General features: G+C 31.3%; 1 protein-coding gene across 2 annotated transcripts in view; it reads left to right on the top strand.

Moving 5' to 3' along the window:
- The window catches only part of NIPBL (NIPBL cohesin loading factor), a 240,986-nt gene that overhangs the window by 163,462 nt on the left and 58,917 nt on the right, over window positions 1–18,607 (top strand). For both annotated transcript variants that reach the window (XM_051989989.1, XM_051989982.1), the window contains exons 11-15: window positions 10,732–10,914; window positions 16,440–16,643; window positions 16,896–16,967; window positions 17,065–17,154; window positions 18,263–18,366. In XM_051989989.1, coding sequence (XP_051845949.1) covers window positions 10,732–10,914; window positions 16,440–16,643; window positions 16,896–16,967; window positions 17,065–17,154; window positions 18,263–18,366 — 653 coding nt within the window. The remainder of the gene's footprint in view (window positions 1–10,731; window positions 10,915–16,439; window positions 16,644–16,895; window positions 16,968–17,064; window positions 17,155–18,262; window positions 18,367–18,607) is intronic.

Below are 18,607 nucleotides of genomic sequence, written 5' to 3' on the forward strand. Positions count from 1 at the left end.
TAAACAAAATCTGATGTAGTTTTCTATGATGTAATAAAGTATTATACATAGATTATGTGACCAGTGATGAAAGACTTATACTTGTCTAGTCGAAAGGAATTATTGACTTTTTATTTTAAGTTTTGGTTACAAAAATAGATTCATTAAGAAGTTGAATTTAATATTATTTGAATGCTAAAAGCTGTTTTTTTGGAGTTAGACCTAATCACTATCTATTATAAATAGTTTTCCCAACTGAGTTTTAAGGGTTTATAAAACAGTGTTATAATTTGCTTTCTTTTTTAAAAAATTCATTATATGTTATTTGATATCTTTTCCCCTACTTTTTAATGTTTATATTAAGAATAAGTTGTACTTTTCATTTTTTAAAAGTCATTTCAGCATCCTGAATCTTTCAAACATTTTCTTTAAGCTGCTAATAAAACATTGATTTTTTTTAATAATAGCTTTTTATTTTTCCAAATACATGTAAAGATAGTTTTCAACATTCACCTTTGCAAAACCTTGTGTTCCAGATTTTTTTCCCTTCCTTCCTCCCTTAGCAAACAATCCAATAAAATTAAACATGTTCAGTTTTTCTCAACACATTTCCATATTCATCATGCTGCATCAGAAAAATCAGATCAAAAGGGAGGGAAAGTGAGAAAAAAAAACAACAGCAGAAAATGAAAATAATACTCTTTGATCCACATTCAGTCTCCTATGCATCTGTGGATGCAGATGGCCCTTTCCATTGCAAGTCTATTAGAATTGCTTTGAATCACCTCATTGTTGTAAAGAGCCAAGTCCATCACAGTTAATCATCATATAATCTTGTTGCTGTGTACAAAGACATTAATTTTTTTAAAATAGCTATATTTATCTAAAATATTATTGTTAAACATTAGTATTTTATTACTTTGTTGTTTTTAAAAATTGTTTGCTCATACAACAAAGATTGTGGGGTGAAAGCAGTTTAAGAAGTTTTTGTTTGGTTGCAACTAAAACTTAAAAAAAAAAATTGATAGCTTTTAAGTTGGATTCTCTATGGATGTGATTTTTTTATAAAGGAAAGTTGAGTAGTACCGTCTTGATTCTTTCTCATTTGGGAGTATCTGTTTCTTCCTAGTTGTTTGGTAATTCCCTAAAACAAGAATACTTTACCTGCCTTATTCCAGACAAGTCTTTTGCTACTGCTTGAATACAATAGCATATTTACATTTAAAACTGCCATTTTATTTCTGTGGTTTCTACAATAATTCTGTCAGTATTATGAATAACTTTCATAGTTATTTTCACTAATAATGTTCTTCCTTGTTAATTTTTGTTAATGTAATTTCATGAAAACTATCAATATACTACTTACTACATTAATAGTTTTATGTGTTAGAGGAATATAGAAAGTCTAAAACAATTATATTATCAGATGCCTAAGGATATGTAAAATGTCTCTAATTCAAGAAAGCCATATAGGGTTAGACCTAAAAGAGCCTTTCAGTTATCTATATTGATGTTAATGAATGGAGCTTTCGTTACCAAATACTTGCTCAGTGCTTTTGGGTTTTTAAAGATCCTCATGTAAAGTTATAATCAAGAAAAGAATTAGAGACTATATTTATGAGATATTCACAAATCACAGAATGTAAGTGACTACTGGTCCTCTGCTTATGGTTCTCACTGAAAGAAAAAATATTATTTAGTTTGCTTCTAATTCCATTTTTAAAACCTGAAGTGTAATTTAATGTTGATTTCTTTCACAAATCATTCAACAATGATTGTCCATCCATAATGTAGTTTAGGCCAGTCACTGAATTTATAATTGCATTTATGCCTGATGCTATGTTACATCAAAACTTTGTGGAGACCTGTTGCTGTTGTGTGCAGTGATAAGATATATAACAATTTTTCATTTCTTGTCAACCTTCCCAGTTTCCACTTGTGCCATCTTGGTAATATCTCGTTTTCTAATATACTCTCCACTCATTCCTTGTTCAGGTTTTTCTCATCCTCATCCTTTTTCCTCTTCTTTAGCTAATCATCCTATGTTCCTTGGAGCTCTTAGCTTAAAATTTGTCTCATTCTCACATTTCTACTGTTCAGATATCATCTCCAGTTTCTGTGCATACCATAGTACCATAGTATCCTTCCCCCAAAAAAGAAATCAACACAACTCTGAGTCATAATATCTATCTGACATCTACGATGATGATAGTAGATGCCTTTATTAAACTCATGAGTCCTTAATTTAATATCTCTTGATATTAATAACCAAAAAGTTATCAAAGTTGTCTCTGTCATATCTTTTAAAGAAATCATATATGATCTTGACTGTACTTGGAAGACACCTCAGTAAAGTAATCTTTTGCTCTACTAAATCAAATGCTTTTTTACAGTCAAGAAACAGTAAGTACAATGAGATATTTCAACCTCCTTATCTTTTGGTCACTTGTATGACTATAAAGATATGATCTGCTGTAAAATATATGGTTTTGGAAAAACCTGATTTCCTTTTTATTCCTTGATCAAAGATGCTTTCACTACCATCAATGTTGCAACATACAGAATGTAGAAAGAAAAAAGAAACCCACCCAAAGCAGAGCCTTGGGGAACACTTGTTTCTAAGTTCTTTGGAACAGTTCAGAGTGCAATTCATTTATTTCTCATATATATATATATTTTTTTTTAAAAAAACTGTAAAATGCCTTTTTTTTTTTTTTTTTTTTTTTTTGGAGTAAGGTTGCCTGTCTTTCAAGATGATTACAGAATAGCCTATTAATATTTATCTTCTAACAGTTTAATAGTGATTTCCATATTATGCTTGGAAAAATTTAGGAATTCAAGACAACTGCATTTTGATTTTGAATTATTAAAAGAATTCACATTGAAAGAAATGTGTCAGGAAAGTGTATTTGTGTTTGTGTTTACAAGTTTAAAATGAAAATTATTTCAAGTAAATTTATCACTGAGTCAAACTACAGGTCATATTTGATACTAGGAAATTTTTGCTCTCTTTAATCAGAAAAAAGTGAAGAATCTTAATGTTCTATCCATTTGGCTTCTGAGAAAATGTCAGTATTGTGAAGTGTTTTTTGGGAGGCAAAAGTGCTCCCAAAATAATTGGTCACATAGTATTGGAACTTTTAACTTTTCACTTCTTAAACATCAGACTGCATTAATACAGCTGACTGTTATTCTGTCTAACTCTAATTCTGATGACCAGTAGTTTGTTTTTAATTTCCTTTTTTTTTTTTAATTGAGATGGAAAACTATATATATTATATACGTGTGTGTGTGTGTGTATTATGCTTCAGATATTCAGATAGGCAAATATGTAGATATTTGTAGTTTCATAGTATTAATAGGCAAGTTTTCATTTTGTGAATGGTTCTTCCAATGATGTCCATACATACTTTGCATCTTGAATGACTTTCCCTTCTCTCCTCTCCTCCCTTTACCCATTTCCTCCTTCCTTTGATACAGTAGGTCTTTCTTTGTCCAAACATTTCAAATATTTCAATAGAACAGTCAGGCTATCCAGCAGTTACCACTTTTTTTTCTCTTTAGGGCTGGCTTATATTCTCTTTGAGAAAGTATCTTTATGTGATGGCATCCTTTACTCTAATAATTATCTAATGCTTATCCAACAAGTTTATCTCAATTATATCATACATCTGGAATAAAATTATGTTCCAAAACCCAATGAAAAAAATTTTTTTGGTCATACAGTATTCCAGGTTATATTCAGCCCTGTTGTATATAAATATAGTCTAGAGGGTCACAGATAGTAGGGAACCCTGGGTGAGGTATAAGACCCTTTAGTCCAGTAAAAGGAACCCTGCTGACATGTGTGGTTTGGCACCTCATTCCCCCAGGGAGTGTGACAACCTGTGTTGTAATTTAAACAGAGTTATAATAAAGTAACAAGGAAACATTTGCATACAACAGCAAGTTGTTTATGTGGTCCTGCATGCAGTATCCTGTAATTAGCACGTGCAAGGATATTAGGGTATATAAGGTTGGGCTGAGAAAATTTTGAATAAACAGGCTTCTGCTTATTAAATGCTTATTAATTGATGCAAAGTCTCATAAAAACCCAAATCATTAAAAACAAAAGCACATGACTTAACCATTCTCCTAGTATCCCAAGTAGGGGCACTGTTTTATTCTTAGTAATTTCTGTTTTGTGCTTAAATAAAAAAACTTGACTCGTTTGGTTTTTGTAGTATTAAGTATCTAGGCAATTAAGCTGAATTTTATTCTGTCATATTCAAAATTTTCCTTATTTCAGAAAAATAGTAATAACAATAAGAAACATATGAAGGAGAAATTTTTTTTCTGACAGTTTTCTGCTATTAGCAAATTTGAAGTAGCTATAATTCTCATTTCTTTGATATACACAGCTTTACCTGTTTTAATGTGTCCAGGATTTACATGCTGTATTCTTACAGACAGTACTCTTAAAACAAGCTGTCTTAAAAGAAAAAAATAATATGTAACAACATGTGTGAATATGCTTTGTCTATATAAGTATTCATGGAGAAGGATTGTAGGTGACGGATTTTATAAAGTAGTGAGGGTAAAGTTGTGGAAATAGCCTATATTCATTCACACCAACTGTGATTATGGATAACAGGTTTTATAAAGTAGTGAGTGGAGTGGTGGGGATAGCCTCTGTATGTATGTGCACATGCATGTATGTCTGTAAATGTGTATATCAAATAACACTTAATTTTATAGTTAAGATCAGAGAGGATCATAAGCCAGAAAGGATCTAGTATAAAATCCTAATTTTACAATGAGAAAATTCAGACCTCTGGAGATTGTGACCTGCCTTAGATCATAGACGTTGTAAGCATCAGAAACAGAATTTTAATCCAGGTCCTCTCAGTGAAGAGCTAATGTATAATTCTGTTATTCCAAACAGCCTCCTAACTCAATTTTTTGTTTTAATCTCCATTGAACTTTCATTCTATTTCCATATCTGGTGTTGCACATATTTTAGATTGTAATCTATCACTCTCATTTCTAAAGTCTTTGAAACTTTAGAGCTTTTTAACTTAGTGGTCGGTAATGATTTTTTAAAGTTTCAAGTTACAAATCAACTACAAATTACTCCACCCCATCAACCTCCAAACAAAGCAATTACATGCCAAGTGTAGAATAACCAGAGCTAAATTATCAAGTTAAGAAGATTGAACTATGAGAAGGGGAAAAAAAATCTTATGAGCAACAGTAAATTTTAATAATCAGAACACTTGCTCATCACTTACATGTCTGTAGCAGAAAGCACAAGCTAGGTTGGGTCATCCTAGCTTGAAACTGTGTCTTCTCCCTCACTCTGTACTAACATTGTCACTAGACTCTATTCTCTCATGTTCCATAAGAAGCAGAAGCAAACTCCCTTTCTGTGAGGAAGAGCAGAGTACAGGAGAGGAAGGAATCAGGATAACTGAAAAGTAAACTTAGACATTTCAGTATTTTGATTTTCAGAGAAAGGAAAAATTTCCTGAGACCAACATCACACCCCTGAGGTTATTCAAGGCTTTGTCCTAGGCTAACTAGTTTTTATTTTCTTTTGGGGGAAGCAGAGGCAGGCCTAATCCAACCTAGTTTGGAAACCAATGAAAAGGAAGGGTTCAAAGTATAAGTAATAGGTGATGCAAGAAAAACTATTAAATACTAAAATCAGCAAACAAAAAAATCCTCATTAAAATCCCAACATACTGATCAAAGAAGGATCCTAAAAACCAGAAGGAAGAATAAATAGAACAGCAAAGAAAAACCAAAATAGAATTAGTAAAGTGTAGATACCTGCATTCATTAGAGATAACAACAATAAAAAACCTCAGACATGGTTTTATGTTAGTAGTTGGAACTTTGATCAACTTTTCTTTTGATTTTCTTTTTTAATTAAAGAAAATTAGGCATTTACTATAGAATTTTAAACACAATTAGATTAACACCACCAAAACCAGAAAAAAATGACAGATTTTAAAAGATACATAGAGAAGGCAAACAGTTTGACAGAACAGAAACAAGAGAACAAAAATGTTTCATATATGCTAAAGCAACTGACTTTAAAGACAAAATGCACAAAGAAAACTTGGAGAACTTACATCTCCCAGAAAATGGTAAATTTAAAAAAACATAATCCAGGAATTATGTGAAGACATTGTGCAGAATTTACAATTACAAAGCACTGATAAGGGGAATATACGTATTACTGGGAGAAAATCATTTATACATGTTATTTGAAATTTAATGACTCTTTGGTTTCTAAGAAAGAATTCAGACTAATTTTAAACTATATAATTTATAGATAATACAAATTCATAATAAAGGACTGTACATATTTATAAACACAATACTTCAATGTGTATTTTCTTTGCTGATCCTGAGTTTCGTTTTTCATATAGTTAAAGCTATTTAATGTAACATTTTCATCATTAAAGTGGATATATTAGTTTCATGCACAGTAGGATATCAGAAAAGTGTAATTATAATTAGAAAGTATTAAACTACTAACTGAAATAAGCAAAATCAGCATGGGTATAATATCAAGGACTATTACTTCAGACTTAGGACGTAATAGAAGGGAAAGGATCAGAACAACTCCATTCAAAACTTGATTCTGTTAATAATTTCATATGTAACCTTGGACAAGAAATATATCTGCACTTCATTTTTCTCATTTTTAAATTGAGTTAGTTGAATTAGGTAACTATTTCAGGCTCCCCTCTAGCTCTAAATTTATGGCCTCTCTTTCTTTCCCTACCTCTCCTTCTTCTCCCATGTTCACTCTATTCTAAGAAGGGAAAATTAGCTTTACCTATTAAAAGCAATATTGTGAGTTATATGAGTCCAATCATCATTCCTCACCTCTTTCTCAAATCCTTCAAAACAAAGCCTTTCATTCTATAGTTTGATATAAAGAGCATAACAGATTGGTTGAAGTAATCATTATCTAAAATTAAGTCATATTAAATTATCAGTTCATCAAGTGTGAATGAGTATCAGATCCTTTCTTCTTTTTATTGAAAATTTGGAGTTAAGAATGTGAGACCCAAAAGTTCAAGAGAGGGAAGAACAAAGCACAGAAAGGAGTGTTGGAGTTCTGAAGAAAAGTGTAAATGACTGTATCAGAGCCTTTGCTGTTTCTGTAAAGGGAAATTTAAATATAAATGAAGAAATGTTTTTAACTTAACAATTTTATCTGTAGTTAGCTTGTCTACTGTAAAATATAAATTGTACAACATTTTCGTCAGTGTATACCTGTCTACATGTATTGTGTAGTGGAAATGTTTCTTTTAACATATGTACATTAATGCTACATGATAAATACTGGATGGTCCATTTGTGTTTTATCCTAGATTACTTTCTTACGTTTTATTTCAGGAGAATTCATTAATTGAAGTTCTGCTGTTAATTTCAGTGTCATTATTATTCAAAGAATCATATGTATTTCCAGCCTCATTATTATCGATTTCCAAAGCAGTAAGCGATGAAATTTTAAGGCTTTTAATGGTTTCTTGTACAATATAGATTTTTGAAATTTAGTAAATGTAACAAGAAGCGCTGCTTCTGGAATGTGATGGTAGTTTACCATAGGTTCTAGAACAGGGATTGGCACACTACTGCCTCTGTTTTTTTACATCTAGCAAGCTAAGAATAGTTAATAAAAATAATTTTGTAGACTGAGTATAGTAAAGGTCATTGAGTAATCATTTCTTACATGAGCTTTCAGATATTAGAAATGCTAAATACAATTTTTGCCTATATGTAAATTATTTGAAAAAAATGATCATTTTACTGAAATAAGATAAACTTCTTAAACTTAACACCACCACCCCTCAATAAAGTCTTGTAACTGAATGTGGGGGTTGCAAAATTAGGGTTTATTAACAGTAAATGTTTGATTTGTATTCCTATTTTATACCCACATATTTAGGCTCACATAAAAATTTCTCAGTTAAAAAGGATTTACTAGTGAAAAAGTTTTTTAAATCCTGCTTTAGATCCTAGGGATAATACATACAAAGAATCAAACAATCTTAAGAGGCTTACACTCTTTTTTTTTTTTTTGGAGGTGGGGGGGAGTCATTGATTCAGTATGGGAGAATTCCAGGCATATTAATCTTTTCTGGCATCTTCACTTCCTAGACCAGTCACAAACATGTAAGTGAAAAAAATTTGTTCTTACCAGGAAAAGAAATGAGTGTCAAAAGCTCTGCATTATATTGAAGTACAGTCTGCTGCTTATTTAAGAAGAAAAAAGGTTAATTTTCCTTAGTTAATGACAAAATTACATAAGGCCCACATATGTTCCATAAGTTTGGTAACTAGCTCAAACTTTTAAAACACTGTGTTGGAACTTAAATTGTAGGTATAGTGCCACAACATTTGTAAGTAGACTGTGCTAGGTGAGTGAGTATATGTGAGGGATAGGGGAAAAGAGATTCAGTCCTTAGCCCAGAGGAGAAATTGAGATACATTAAGGAATGCATGTACCAATATTAGTAAAGTCCATTCTTTATTACTTATGTGGGAATTATTTGCAGAATATATATCTTAAGTCCTTAACTGTTTGCTTTTACTGTCCCATTACTCTGTACTATTAATACAAGTTTTTGACTCATCTCATCAGAGTATTATTAAGTATTTCTGCTTTAAAATGATATGTTTAAAAGTCAAATGCGTGCTAAAATTGTCTGTATTAAAAACGTGGAAATATTAGAATATTTTCAGGCATGACTAACTTTTTTTAGTTCACAAAATTTTCAGAAATCCCTAAAACAGCTATGTACCAGTTTCTTGATCTACCAGTGCCTCAGTTTTCTCATTTGTAAAATGAGGATTGGATTAAATGGCCTCATAAATTCATTTCAGGGAGATACTACATGGCTTCTAAGAAACATTTTTCCTGATCATCAACAGTAGAAATTTTGGATCACATAGCAAATATTTGTGGTACCGTAACCATATATGGAACACTATACTGGATCCTATGGAGACAACTGATATGGGGAAAACATTTAATTTGGAAAGCGTGACACACATGGAAGAAACTTACCATCTAATTGGAGTACACAAAGCATAATTGATTAATAATTAAAGTAAAGATACAGGCCTTCATGGATTCAATTCTGCATGTAGATAGTTTGACTTTTATCAGTATACTGGGAAATACCTTGATAAAGAGAGTAATTATTTCAAAAGCCATAACTTCCATTTGAAAGTTTGATTAAACAAGTTTGGTATTAAAATTAGGGCCTTTTAGACTGAATTACAGTTAAATAAAATGAAAGTCATCACCAATATATTATGTTGTTATATGATTGGGGGCTGACAGAGATGAGTTATAATGTCAAACAACAATACAAAAAAAAAAAAAAAGCCCTTGAGTGATTCCCATTATCCTTTTTGGAGACAATTCAACAATTTCTAAGAATAAGAGAGAACAACTTAGTAAAGCTTTATTGAAGAATAAGACAAACATTTGAACCATACAGTTCAAAAGCAATAATGAAATTTTCTATTTCATTATTGTTATTTATCATAGTATATTTCTTGCCTATTTTTTCATATTTTTGATTCAGATGTTAGAGGTAAGACTACATAGTTGGAAATATCATGAATTTAGATGTATATATAAATATATAAGAGCATGTGACTTTTTGTTCTCTAGGCTTGCTTTCCTAGCTATCCAGTAAGCTTTAATGTTTAATTATTGCATTGTAAAATGAGATTATATTTATATATAAATTTCAATTTGTCTTATATATATATATATATATATATATATATAAAACACTTTGTTAAGCTTAGAGTATTATGTATATATAAAACTTATTGTCAAGGACAAATCAAATTGTGATGATGTCTACATGATACCAGAAATCCTATCTTCCCCTAACAGTAAATTAAAATTTGATGACTTAACAGTAACTTTGCTTTAGTGTTTAACAGTTTAACATGTTTAACAATATTTTTATCCATTAATAAGTATAGGAGATACATAGGTAAGTAAAATAAGTCTTCATCTTTTTTATTCATTGATGACAATTCATCCCGGACAGATTATTTTTTGACAGCTTCCATTTTATTTAATTTTTTAGCATCTGAGACCACATATTATTAATGACAGTTTTTCATAGCATGGAAAATTTTTGTTAATATTGATTGTACAACTTTTTTCTATTTTAAAAAATTGTTTCATGAAAAACTATTGTATTTTTTATTGAAGAATAATTTTATGTTGAGAATGAGAGTATTCTGGATTTTGGAAAATTCAGCCCTCAATATCAATCACTATATGAGAACAGCTTCTTATACTGGGATCCCCTCCTTCCCTCCCCCCCCCCCCCCAAAAAAAAAAAAAAAAAGTTAAGAACGCAGGTGCTATTTGTTACTTTTTTAAAAATATTTTTATTAGGAAGTGTTTGATGTGTCCATCCCTGCTTTTTGTCTCAACTTTAGCATGGGTTTACAATAGGCATTCTTTTTAGAGGATCATGTAACTTCTATCCACATAAACTCATTGCAATAGATTGTAATATCACATTTTAGTATTTTGGCTTCACTACTGAAAATGAGAGTACCTTATTAAAATTTGAATATATTTAATGTGAAAAATAAATGATAATTCTCAACAAACTTTTCCTATAAATCTGATTTAGGTTCCACTATAATAATGTGATTGAATGTTTTCTTTTATCTTCAGATTTAAATTTTCTTCTTACTCTTCATTAATAGGTAGTATAGATCAGTCAGTGTTAAAAGAATTACCCCCTGAGCTCCTGGCAGAAATTGAATCTACTATGCCACTTTGTGAACGTGTGAAAATGAACAAGCGCAAACGTAGCACAGTTAATGAAAAGCCAAAATATGCTGAAATCAGTTCGGATGAAGACAATGACAGTGAAGATGCTTTTGAATGTAAGTAGTGTGTTCTTAATTTCTTCTATATTATTTGAGATGTATACTATCTTTTCAATTTCCTTTTGTTCTTTTTATAACCTAATTTGAAAATAATATTTATTAGTATATTTAACTGGAATAAAAAAAAACTGATAGAATTGAACAGCATTAGAAGAATTTTTTTAAAATACTTTATTATTAGAGATAACGTGGTTATGAATTTGTAAAACATAAAGTAGTTAACAAGAAGTGGATTAGTTGCATAACTGATTTATCTTTGTAGTCTAAAGCCATTCTTTTCTTTTATGATAAGCTAGGATCTAGTGTTTTTCCCTTACCTTTCTACTTTCTAGGACAGGATTTTCATCTACTTAGTCATTCGGGATCTTTCATTTAATTACAGCATTGTGCATAGTTGCTGATACATCAGAGTTGATTCTTTCTTGCATTCTTTTGAACCAAGTCAATTGTATTCTTTCATTTCTATTCTTTTTTAAAGAGGATATTAAACAGAGAAGGGAGAGTGAGAGGAGATTTTGGTATATGGTCCCCCCCTTCAGGGAGAAGGCTTGTACAAAATAATGTTTTACTCAAAATTAATTCCAGCTTGAGGCTTCTGTGTTAGGTAGGAATCAAAAAGTTAAGAAGGAAGGTTAAGAAAATAAGAAAGGAGTGCCTAGAGAGAGACCTGAAAAGGGGACACGAGCAAACACCAAAGACATATTTTATCAAGGTCAGCCCATTCTAATCCCATACCACTTGGAATAATAAAATACACCAAAGAGCAAAGCAACATTTTAAAAGGATTTCTTAGTCATTGAGTGAATTTTATCATTTTGCTGTAGATTAATCATTTTATATGTGAAGAAAACTTAAATACAAGTAAGTATAACAGATATAGCACAGTCTTCATGACTTTTTCCTCTCTAATGCATAATGCTTTGCATATAATGGATAGTCAACACATTTATTAAGTAAATACCAGTAAGTATTCTTTATTTTGAGTTTCTTTTTTCTGCTTTATGGATCTTTGTCAGACTAATATTACAAACTATTCATTTTCGTAATGTATTAGGAAATACAGGATCTAGTCCTAAAGAAATGAAAATACTCTCTACCTTATCTACCCCCACCTTCCTCATACCATATATTCTGCTTTAAACATACTTAATGTCCATTGTATGCCCATTGATGGAGAAAACTTTGAAAATAAAGTTTGCCTTTGGAATTTGGTATAATCTCCTCAGAAGGGGATACTTTATCATCTTTATTCTCATCCTCTCAAATTTCTAAAAAAAAAAAAAATTAAATTATTTGTATTTATATTCCTTAGCAAAGTAAAAAGGAAAGGATATGCTCACAACCTCATCTTTTACTACCACCTTTTCAGAAAATCATGGCTAGTCATGATTTAAAACTGGGATAGGACTAAAAACTAGGTCTGGTGAAGAGGACCCAATCACTAAATCATTGTACAGCCTTAATTTATTACAAGAATTGGAGTATAATCATATATGAGAGAGTGTGAGGTCATTATAGGGCGGTAAAAAATCTTGTTGTAATGCTGTTGACATGTTTTGAATACTGAATAAGCAAACTAGAAGGCCAAAATCTAGAAGACTAAGTACAAATTGGATAACTACTTGTCAGTGACAATGTTAAAGGCATTCCTCTCTAGATATGGGTTGGATTAAATGGTGTAGGAAATATTTTGCAAATCTGATATTCTACGTTTTATAATTTTTTAAATGATTAGATATATATCCAATTAGTGTATTTGACTATTCTTTTTCAGCAATATTCTTTTCCAGCCCTCTTGTGTATTTATAACTTTTATTTTTCATGTAGCTATTAGATATTAACCTGATGCAGTAATAAAGTTTATCATTTTAAGCCAGGGATCAGTCTCTAGAAATAAAAGCCAGGCCAAGGGTACAAACAATTATAGAATTTGGTGTTTAAGCACAGATTTGTATTTAGTATTTCAGATGTGAAACCAGGTTTAAATTGGGAGCATCATTCTCAGGTTTGTAATAAACAGACAGGTTCATATAGCCAACTAAACTAGGATATGGGAGTTTTATTCAAAGATTGAAGCTGTGTGCCTTCTGCTGTTTTAAAACCAGATCCTTAAAGTAAGTTTTCTGTCTTAGACAAGTGAGGCCCAGACCAAATTTTATACATGCTTATTATTTTACCAGAAGATTTTAAACCATTGTAACAGTTTTAATTCATAAATTTTCATAGGGCTTTCCTCAAGTTTAAAGGAGGCTCTTGGCTATAAAATTGTAATAAATAAATTAATATTTAAAGAATATCAACAAGTATCATATCTTTAAAACTGCAATTTTCAGTCCAAATAGTTTACAAAAATACTTTTAATTTCATTTGCATGTTTCTTTTACTAATCAAATATTGTAGTGAGATTTCATCAGAGTATTCAAAAGATTCTCTCATGCTGTCCCTGTGAGAAAAATGGGGAAATACAGGCTGATTGTGTGGTACAGTTGGATGAATTTTAAACTGAATATCAAAACCAGGTTGTAATCATTCATATGTCATTGTCAACTTAGAAAGAAGTCATTAGATATGGGCCTTCAGAGAATCTATACCTGGTCTTGTGAAGTTTAAATTTTTTTTTTTTTTTAGTGACTGTTGAAGGCACAGATGACATATCTAGCAAATTTACAAATGATGAAGCTGGAAAAGGGAGTACCCAACACATGATAGAATTAGAATCCAAAAAATTTCAGCAAGCAAAAATTACAGGCTGAATCTAATAAAATGATGTGTAAGAGAGAGAACTATAAAGTTCTGCATTTGTGGTAAAAAATACTTAAGTACAACATGGGGGAAATATTCTGAGAAAGCTCTGATCCAATGAAATTCAGTCTATTATTTAGTGACATAATAGCAGCCAAAAAAAAACTTGTGTCATCTTAAGATTCATTAAGAAAGGCATAGTGCCTAGGATGAGGGAGGTAACAGTTACCTTGTATTTTGTGCTGGTCAGACCACATCTGGTGTATTCTTTTCAGTTCTGGCCACCAAATTCTAGGAAGAATATTGGCAAGTTCGAGAGGATTCAGAGGAAACTGGAGGCCAAATTATACAAGGATCATTTGAAAGAACTAGAGATGTTGAGCCTGTAGAAGAGAAGACTTATGGGGATGTGATTGCTGCTTTCAAGGACTTGAAGAGCTGTTATGTAGAAGAAGGATGGTCCTTATTCTGTTTGTTCTCAGATGGCAGAACAGGTAGCAATGGGTAGAAGTTGCAGAGAGATGGATTCCTCTTATGTACTAGGAAAACCTTATAACTCTTAGCATTATTCAAAAGTGGACTCAGATGACTTAAGGTTCTTTCTTCACTATAATTCACTCCCATCTCAGAAATTCTGTATTCTTTTGAATAGGTTACACATATAATGAGTTTATTCTACTATTTTATAATTCCTTTCTCCTTCAGTTCTGTTTATGTAAGACTCATTAGTTCTCATCCAGGTCTTAAATGTAGTTTAATTTGTAAACCATGTTTAATTTTTACTCTGACATTATACTTATTATAGTTAACTGAATTCCTTAAATTGAAAGTATGATTTTCTGCTTACTACTTTCTTATTGTGTTTCTTAGAGCAGTGGTCACCAAAATGAGGACATGGCACTGAATGATTCCAAGGGCACAGTGATCAGCCAAATGGTGGGCGGGAAGATGGGATGCATGGGTGCCAGTGGGGCTTGTCTCTTACACAGTCACACTTAATCTTCACCCATTATCCTTTAATACTCCCCACTCCATTCCCTTCCTCTAGTATGTCCTACAGTGTACAAGTTTCTAACCCAATCCCTCCTATTTCTTGGGACAGTCCTCAGAACAATTTAGGGTACCCATATCACATGCTCTGCAGTTACCATTAAAGATAATCTTCCCCAAGATTGCTTTGTGGCTATATCAGGCACCCACTCCTAAGAGATTGTTCTCTGTGCTCCTGGGCAGACTGGTAAGAGACCCCCTGTTGCCCAGACCTCCCTTTTTTGTTTTGAATGGAACAGAATGAGTCCCAAAGGGTAAACAGGAATGGCATTACATATTTTAATATATCTTGGTACATAAGCACTTAATCCTATTAACTCATTATTTTGCTTCAGAAACTCACTCTTCTTCCTGATTTTGCTATTGTTTGTAAGGGAACTAGTCACCTAGGTTCCCATTCTTATGTCATCCTTGACCTCTCCATCTCCCTCATTTAATATAGCACTTGCCATATCTTATGGTGTCTAATTCCATAATACTTGGCCTCTCCTCTTCACTGTTATACAACCACCAACTTAAATTGGACATTCATCATCTCACACCTAAACTAGTAAGTAATCTCCTATTGCTCAGTCCTTATTCCTGGCTCTTCCATATACTTGCCAATGTTTTTTTTCCTGAAGAGTACATTTATATAGACTAACACACACACACACACACACACACACACACACACACACACACACACACACACACCCCTGCCCCACTTTTAAACTACATTGAATCTCTCTTGACTCTAGAATTAATAAACTGAACTATTTTGCTGCTTTTAAAGTCTTTCACAAATCACAGCCCCACATAACTTTCAGGCTTATGGTGTTTTGCTCCCCTTCCCTCATCCTGTGGTCCAGCCAGACTGATTGTTCCTTTCACTTGTATAAAAACACATCTATATTATCCAAATCTGAAGAAGGAATTATGAAATGATACCATTGATTAAATAGAACCATGTAAAGAGGAATGGATTTATGTTGAATATTTTCTACTTTGTTGAAATAAGAGACAATTCGTTTTTGCTTGTAGTTTTTGCATTGTGTATGGTGTCACTACATAGATAAAGATGGTTTCTGATGAAAAACTGTTATGTTCATTGATTGTTTTGAACTACTATTTGATTGTTGTGTATCTTTCAATTAAAAGAAAGTATTTCAAAAAAAAGAGATTTGCTTATTTGGCTAGGTACATTGATCAAATCAAATTCCTGAACAGTTGTTCTTTACAAGTTCACCTTGTTCCCCCAGGACATATAGGGATTTTTTTTTTAATGGAGCATATTAAGTCACATTGCAAAAAAAAAAGGTTTTTCCTCTAAAAAATATTTTTAAAATATTGTTTATTTCACCTTTAATTCTTTTTAACTTTTGTATGTTTATAATGTACATAATCTATTATTATAGTTGTGTTTGTGTGTGTATATATGTATGTATATATATGTATGTATATGTATCTTACACACCTCGAAATGCATGCTCTAAAACATCTCTACTGGTAAGGTTGCGTGATCAAAAAAGTGTGGAGACCTCTATCTTAGAAGACCCTGTTTTATGTAAAATTTTTAAATTTAGAAATGCCATGTTAAAATTATAAATAGTATTTTTATGCTCTATTTATTCTCATAGAAAAGAGAATTGTTTAGAATTAACTTAAATGACAATGAAAATTTTTAAAGTAAAAAATTTTGATAGTCTTTCAAGTAGGGTAAATCATTTGTCATGAAAATTTGCTTTTAGCTTCTCGGAAACGACATAAGAAGGACAAAGATGATGATAAAGCTTGGGAATATGAAGAGCGTGACAGACGAAGCTCTGGGGATCATAGGAGAAGTGGCCATTCTCATGAAGGCAGGAGGAGTTCCGGTGGTGGCCGTTATCGAAATCGGAGCCCATCAGATTCAGACATGGAAGATTATTCTCCTCCTCCCAGCCTTAGTGAGGGTAATCCATTAGCCTCAAGGGATTCTTTATGCTACCTGATTCTACATTAGGGCTCCCTTTAAAAATTATTTTTAAATTTTTAGTAAGCTAATTTCAAACACTGATAACTTTATTAGTCCAAAAGAAAAGCAAATATGTTTAGATTGTATTGATATAATTATTTTAAAATTTACTTCAAAAAGATATATGGGACAAAAATAAAATCAATTTAAGTTGTAATTCTTATTTAAAAGTTTCCTATCTTATTTTTAGTTGCTAGAAAAATGAAGAAAAGAGAAAAGCAAAAGAAGCGGAAAGCTTATGAACCAAAACTAACACCTGAAGGTAAATTTAGTGTTTTATTATGTTTCCATGTTTGGTTTAAATTGTCAACAGTCCACATGGAAATAATTTATTTAAAAACTTTTTTTCTCCATAACAGAAATGATGGATTCTTCTACTTTTAAAAGATTTACTGCTTCGATAGAAAATATCTTAGAAAATCTTGAAGACATGGATTTTACAGCATTTGGTAATTCAATTTAAAAAATATTCTATATCTGCTGTGTACTTAGTACTTTCTGGGTGTTAAGAAGGGATACAATGAGGAATAAGACTCCTGGCTTCCTGGAGGTGACGTATTTGGGAGGTCAAAGCTGAAACAATAAGAATAATAATCAAAGTCTAAGAATGGTGAGATAGGGGTGAAATTAAAGTAATTAAGAGGAAATTTAATAACATAATTAAGAATTTTTAGGCCTTGAAGAATTGGGAGAATGGGAGAAATTGGTTGAGCAGGATCAATATAAACATTTGTAGTATAGAATTTTCAAGGAATAACGCAGTTTGGAAGGAATTATATGGATATATGCACAAAAACACTTAGAGCATGACTACCAACAGTACATTTTTTTTTAAGTTTTTCCTTGATAGAGTAAGAGAGATTTGTATTACTTCTTTTCACTTTCACTTCAAAAAACAAAATAATAGATCTAGCACTATTTTTCCTTTAGAAATCAATTTGATCCAAACATCTTTTTGCTACACATTTCTCAGATTTCATACATTCATTGTTAGAACAATTAATCTCCACTTCTGTGATCATTTTAAATAGAATACTTACCTAGGATCTTCTGGATTTATCATCCTGTTCAGAGCTACGTTTAATATTCATTTTCTTCAGCTAATATTAAAAAAAAACTACTTATATAAAGTCATTAAATATGAGGAGCATGTTAGCTGCTTCATCTTAACTGATGCGTGGCTTTTGATTTTTAAAGCACACATAATTTGTGAAAATTAATCCCCTCCAAAAACACCAAAATTACTACTGTGAGGTTGGCAATACTATACTTCAGCTATAGGTAGGAAGTAAAGTTTGCAAAGTACTCATTTTCCAAAATGGTCTTCTTATTCTAATAAAAATTTTTATTTTTTTGTTACCCTTTTTAAGCCAATATTTTGCCTGAGCAATAAGAAAAATGTTTCAGTGTTGCTGTTCCTTGTTTACGTTGGTAGGGGTCAGATTGTTTCTTTAGAAAGAGATGACCAAGACTGAATTATAAAGTTAAAGACATTTAAAAATAAATAAATAAATCTAACCATTATGAATTGCTACAATTGCTGGATTTTTCTTTTAGGTGATGATGAAGAGATTCCTCAGGAACTGCTATTGGGAAAACATCAACTTAGTGAATTGGGCAGTGAATCTGCTAAAATTAAAGCAATGGGAATAATGGATAAGGTATTTCTCTAAATTAAAATTCATATGTATTTCTGGTAGTAAATGTGTGGAATTATTATTTTTTTTGAGATTCCATATTTATATCCAAAATTTTAAAAGTAGATCAAAGTTTGATGTGATTATTAATTACTTAATACTTTAGAAAACATTCATTATCATAACTATATTTGATTCAATAATTGTGAAGCACCTGTTGCTTAAAAAATAGTATGCTGAACCCTAGGGGAGATAACAAACATTG

This window comes from Antechinus flavipes, chromosome 1 (genome assembly GCF_016432865.1).
Source record: "Antechinus flavipes isolate AdamAnt ecotype Samford, QLD, Australia chromosome 1, AdamAnt_v2, whole genome shotgun sequence".
NCBI lineage: Eukaryota > Metazoa > Chordata > Mammalia > Dasyuromorphia > Dasyuridae > Antechinus > Antechinus flavipes.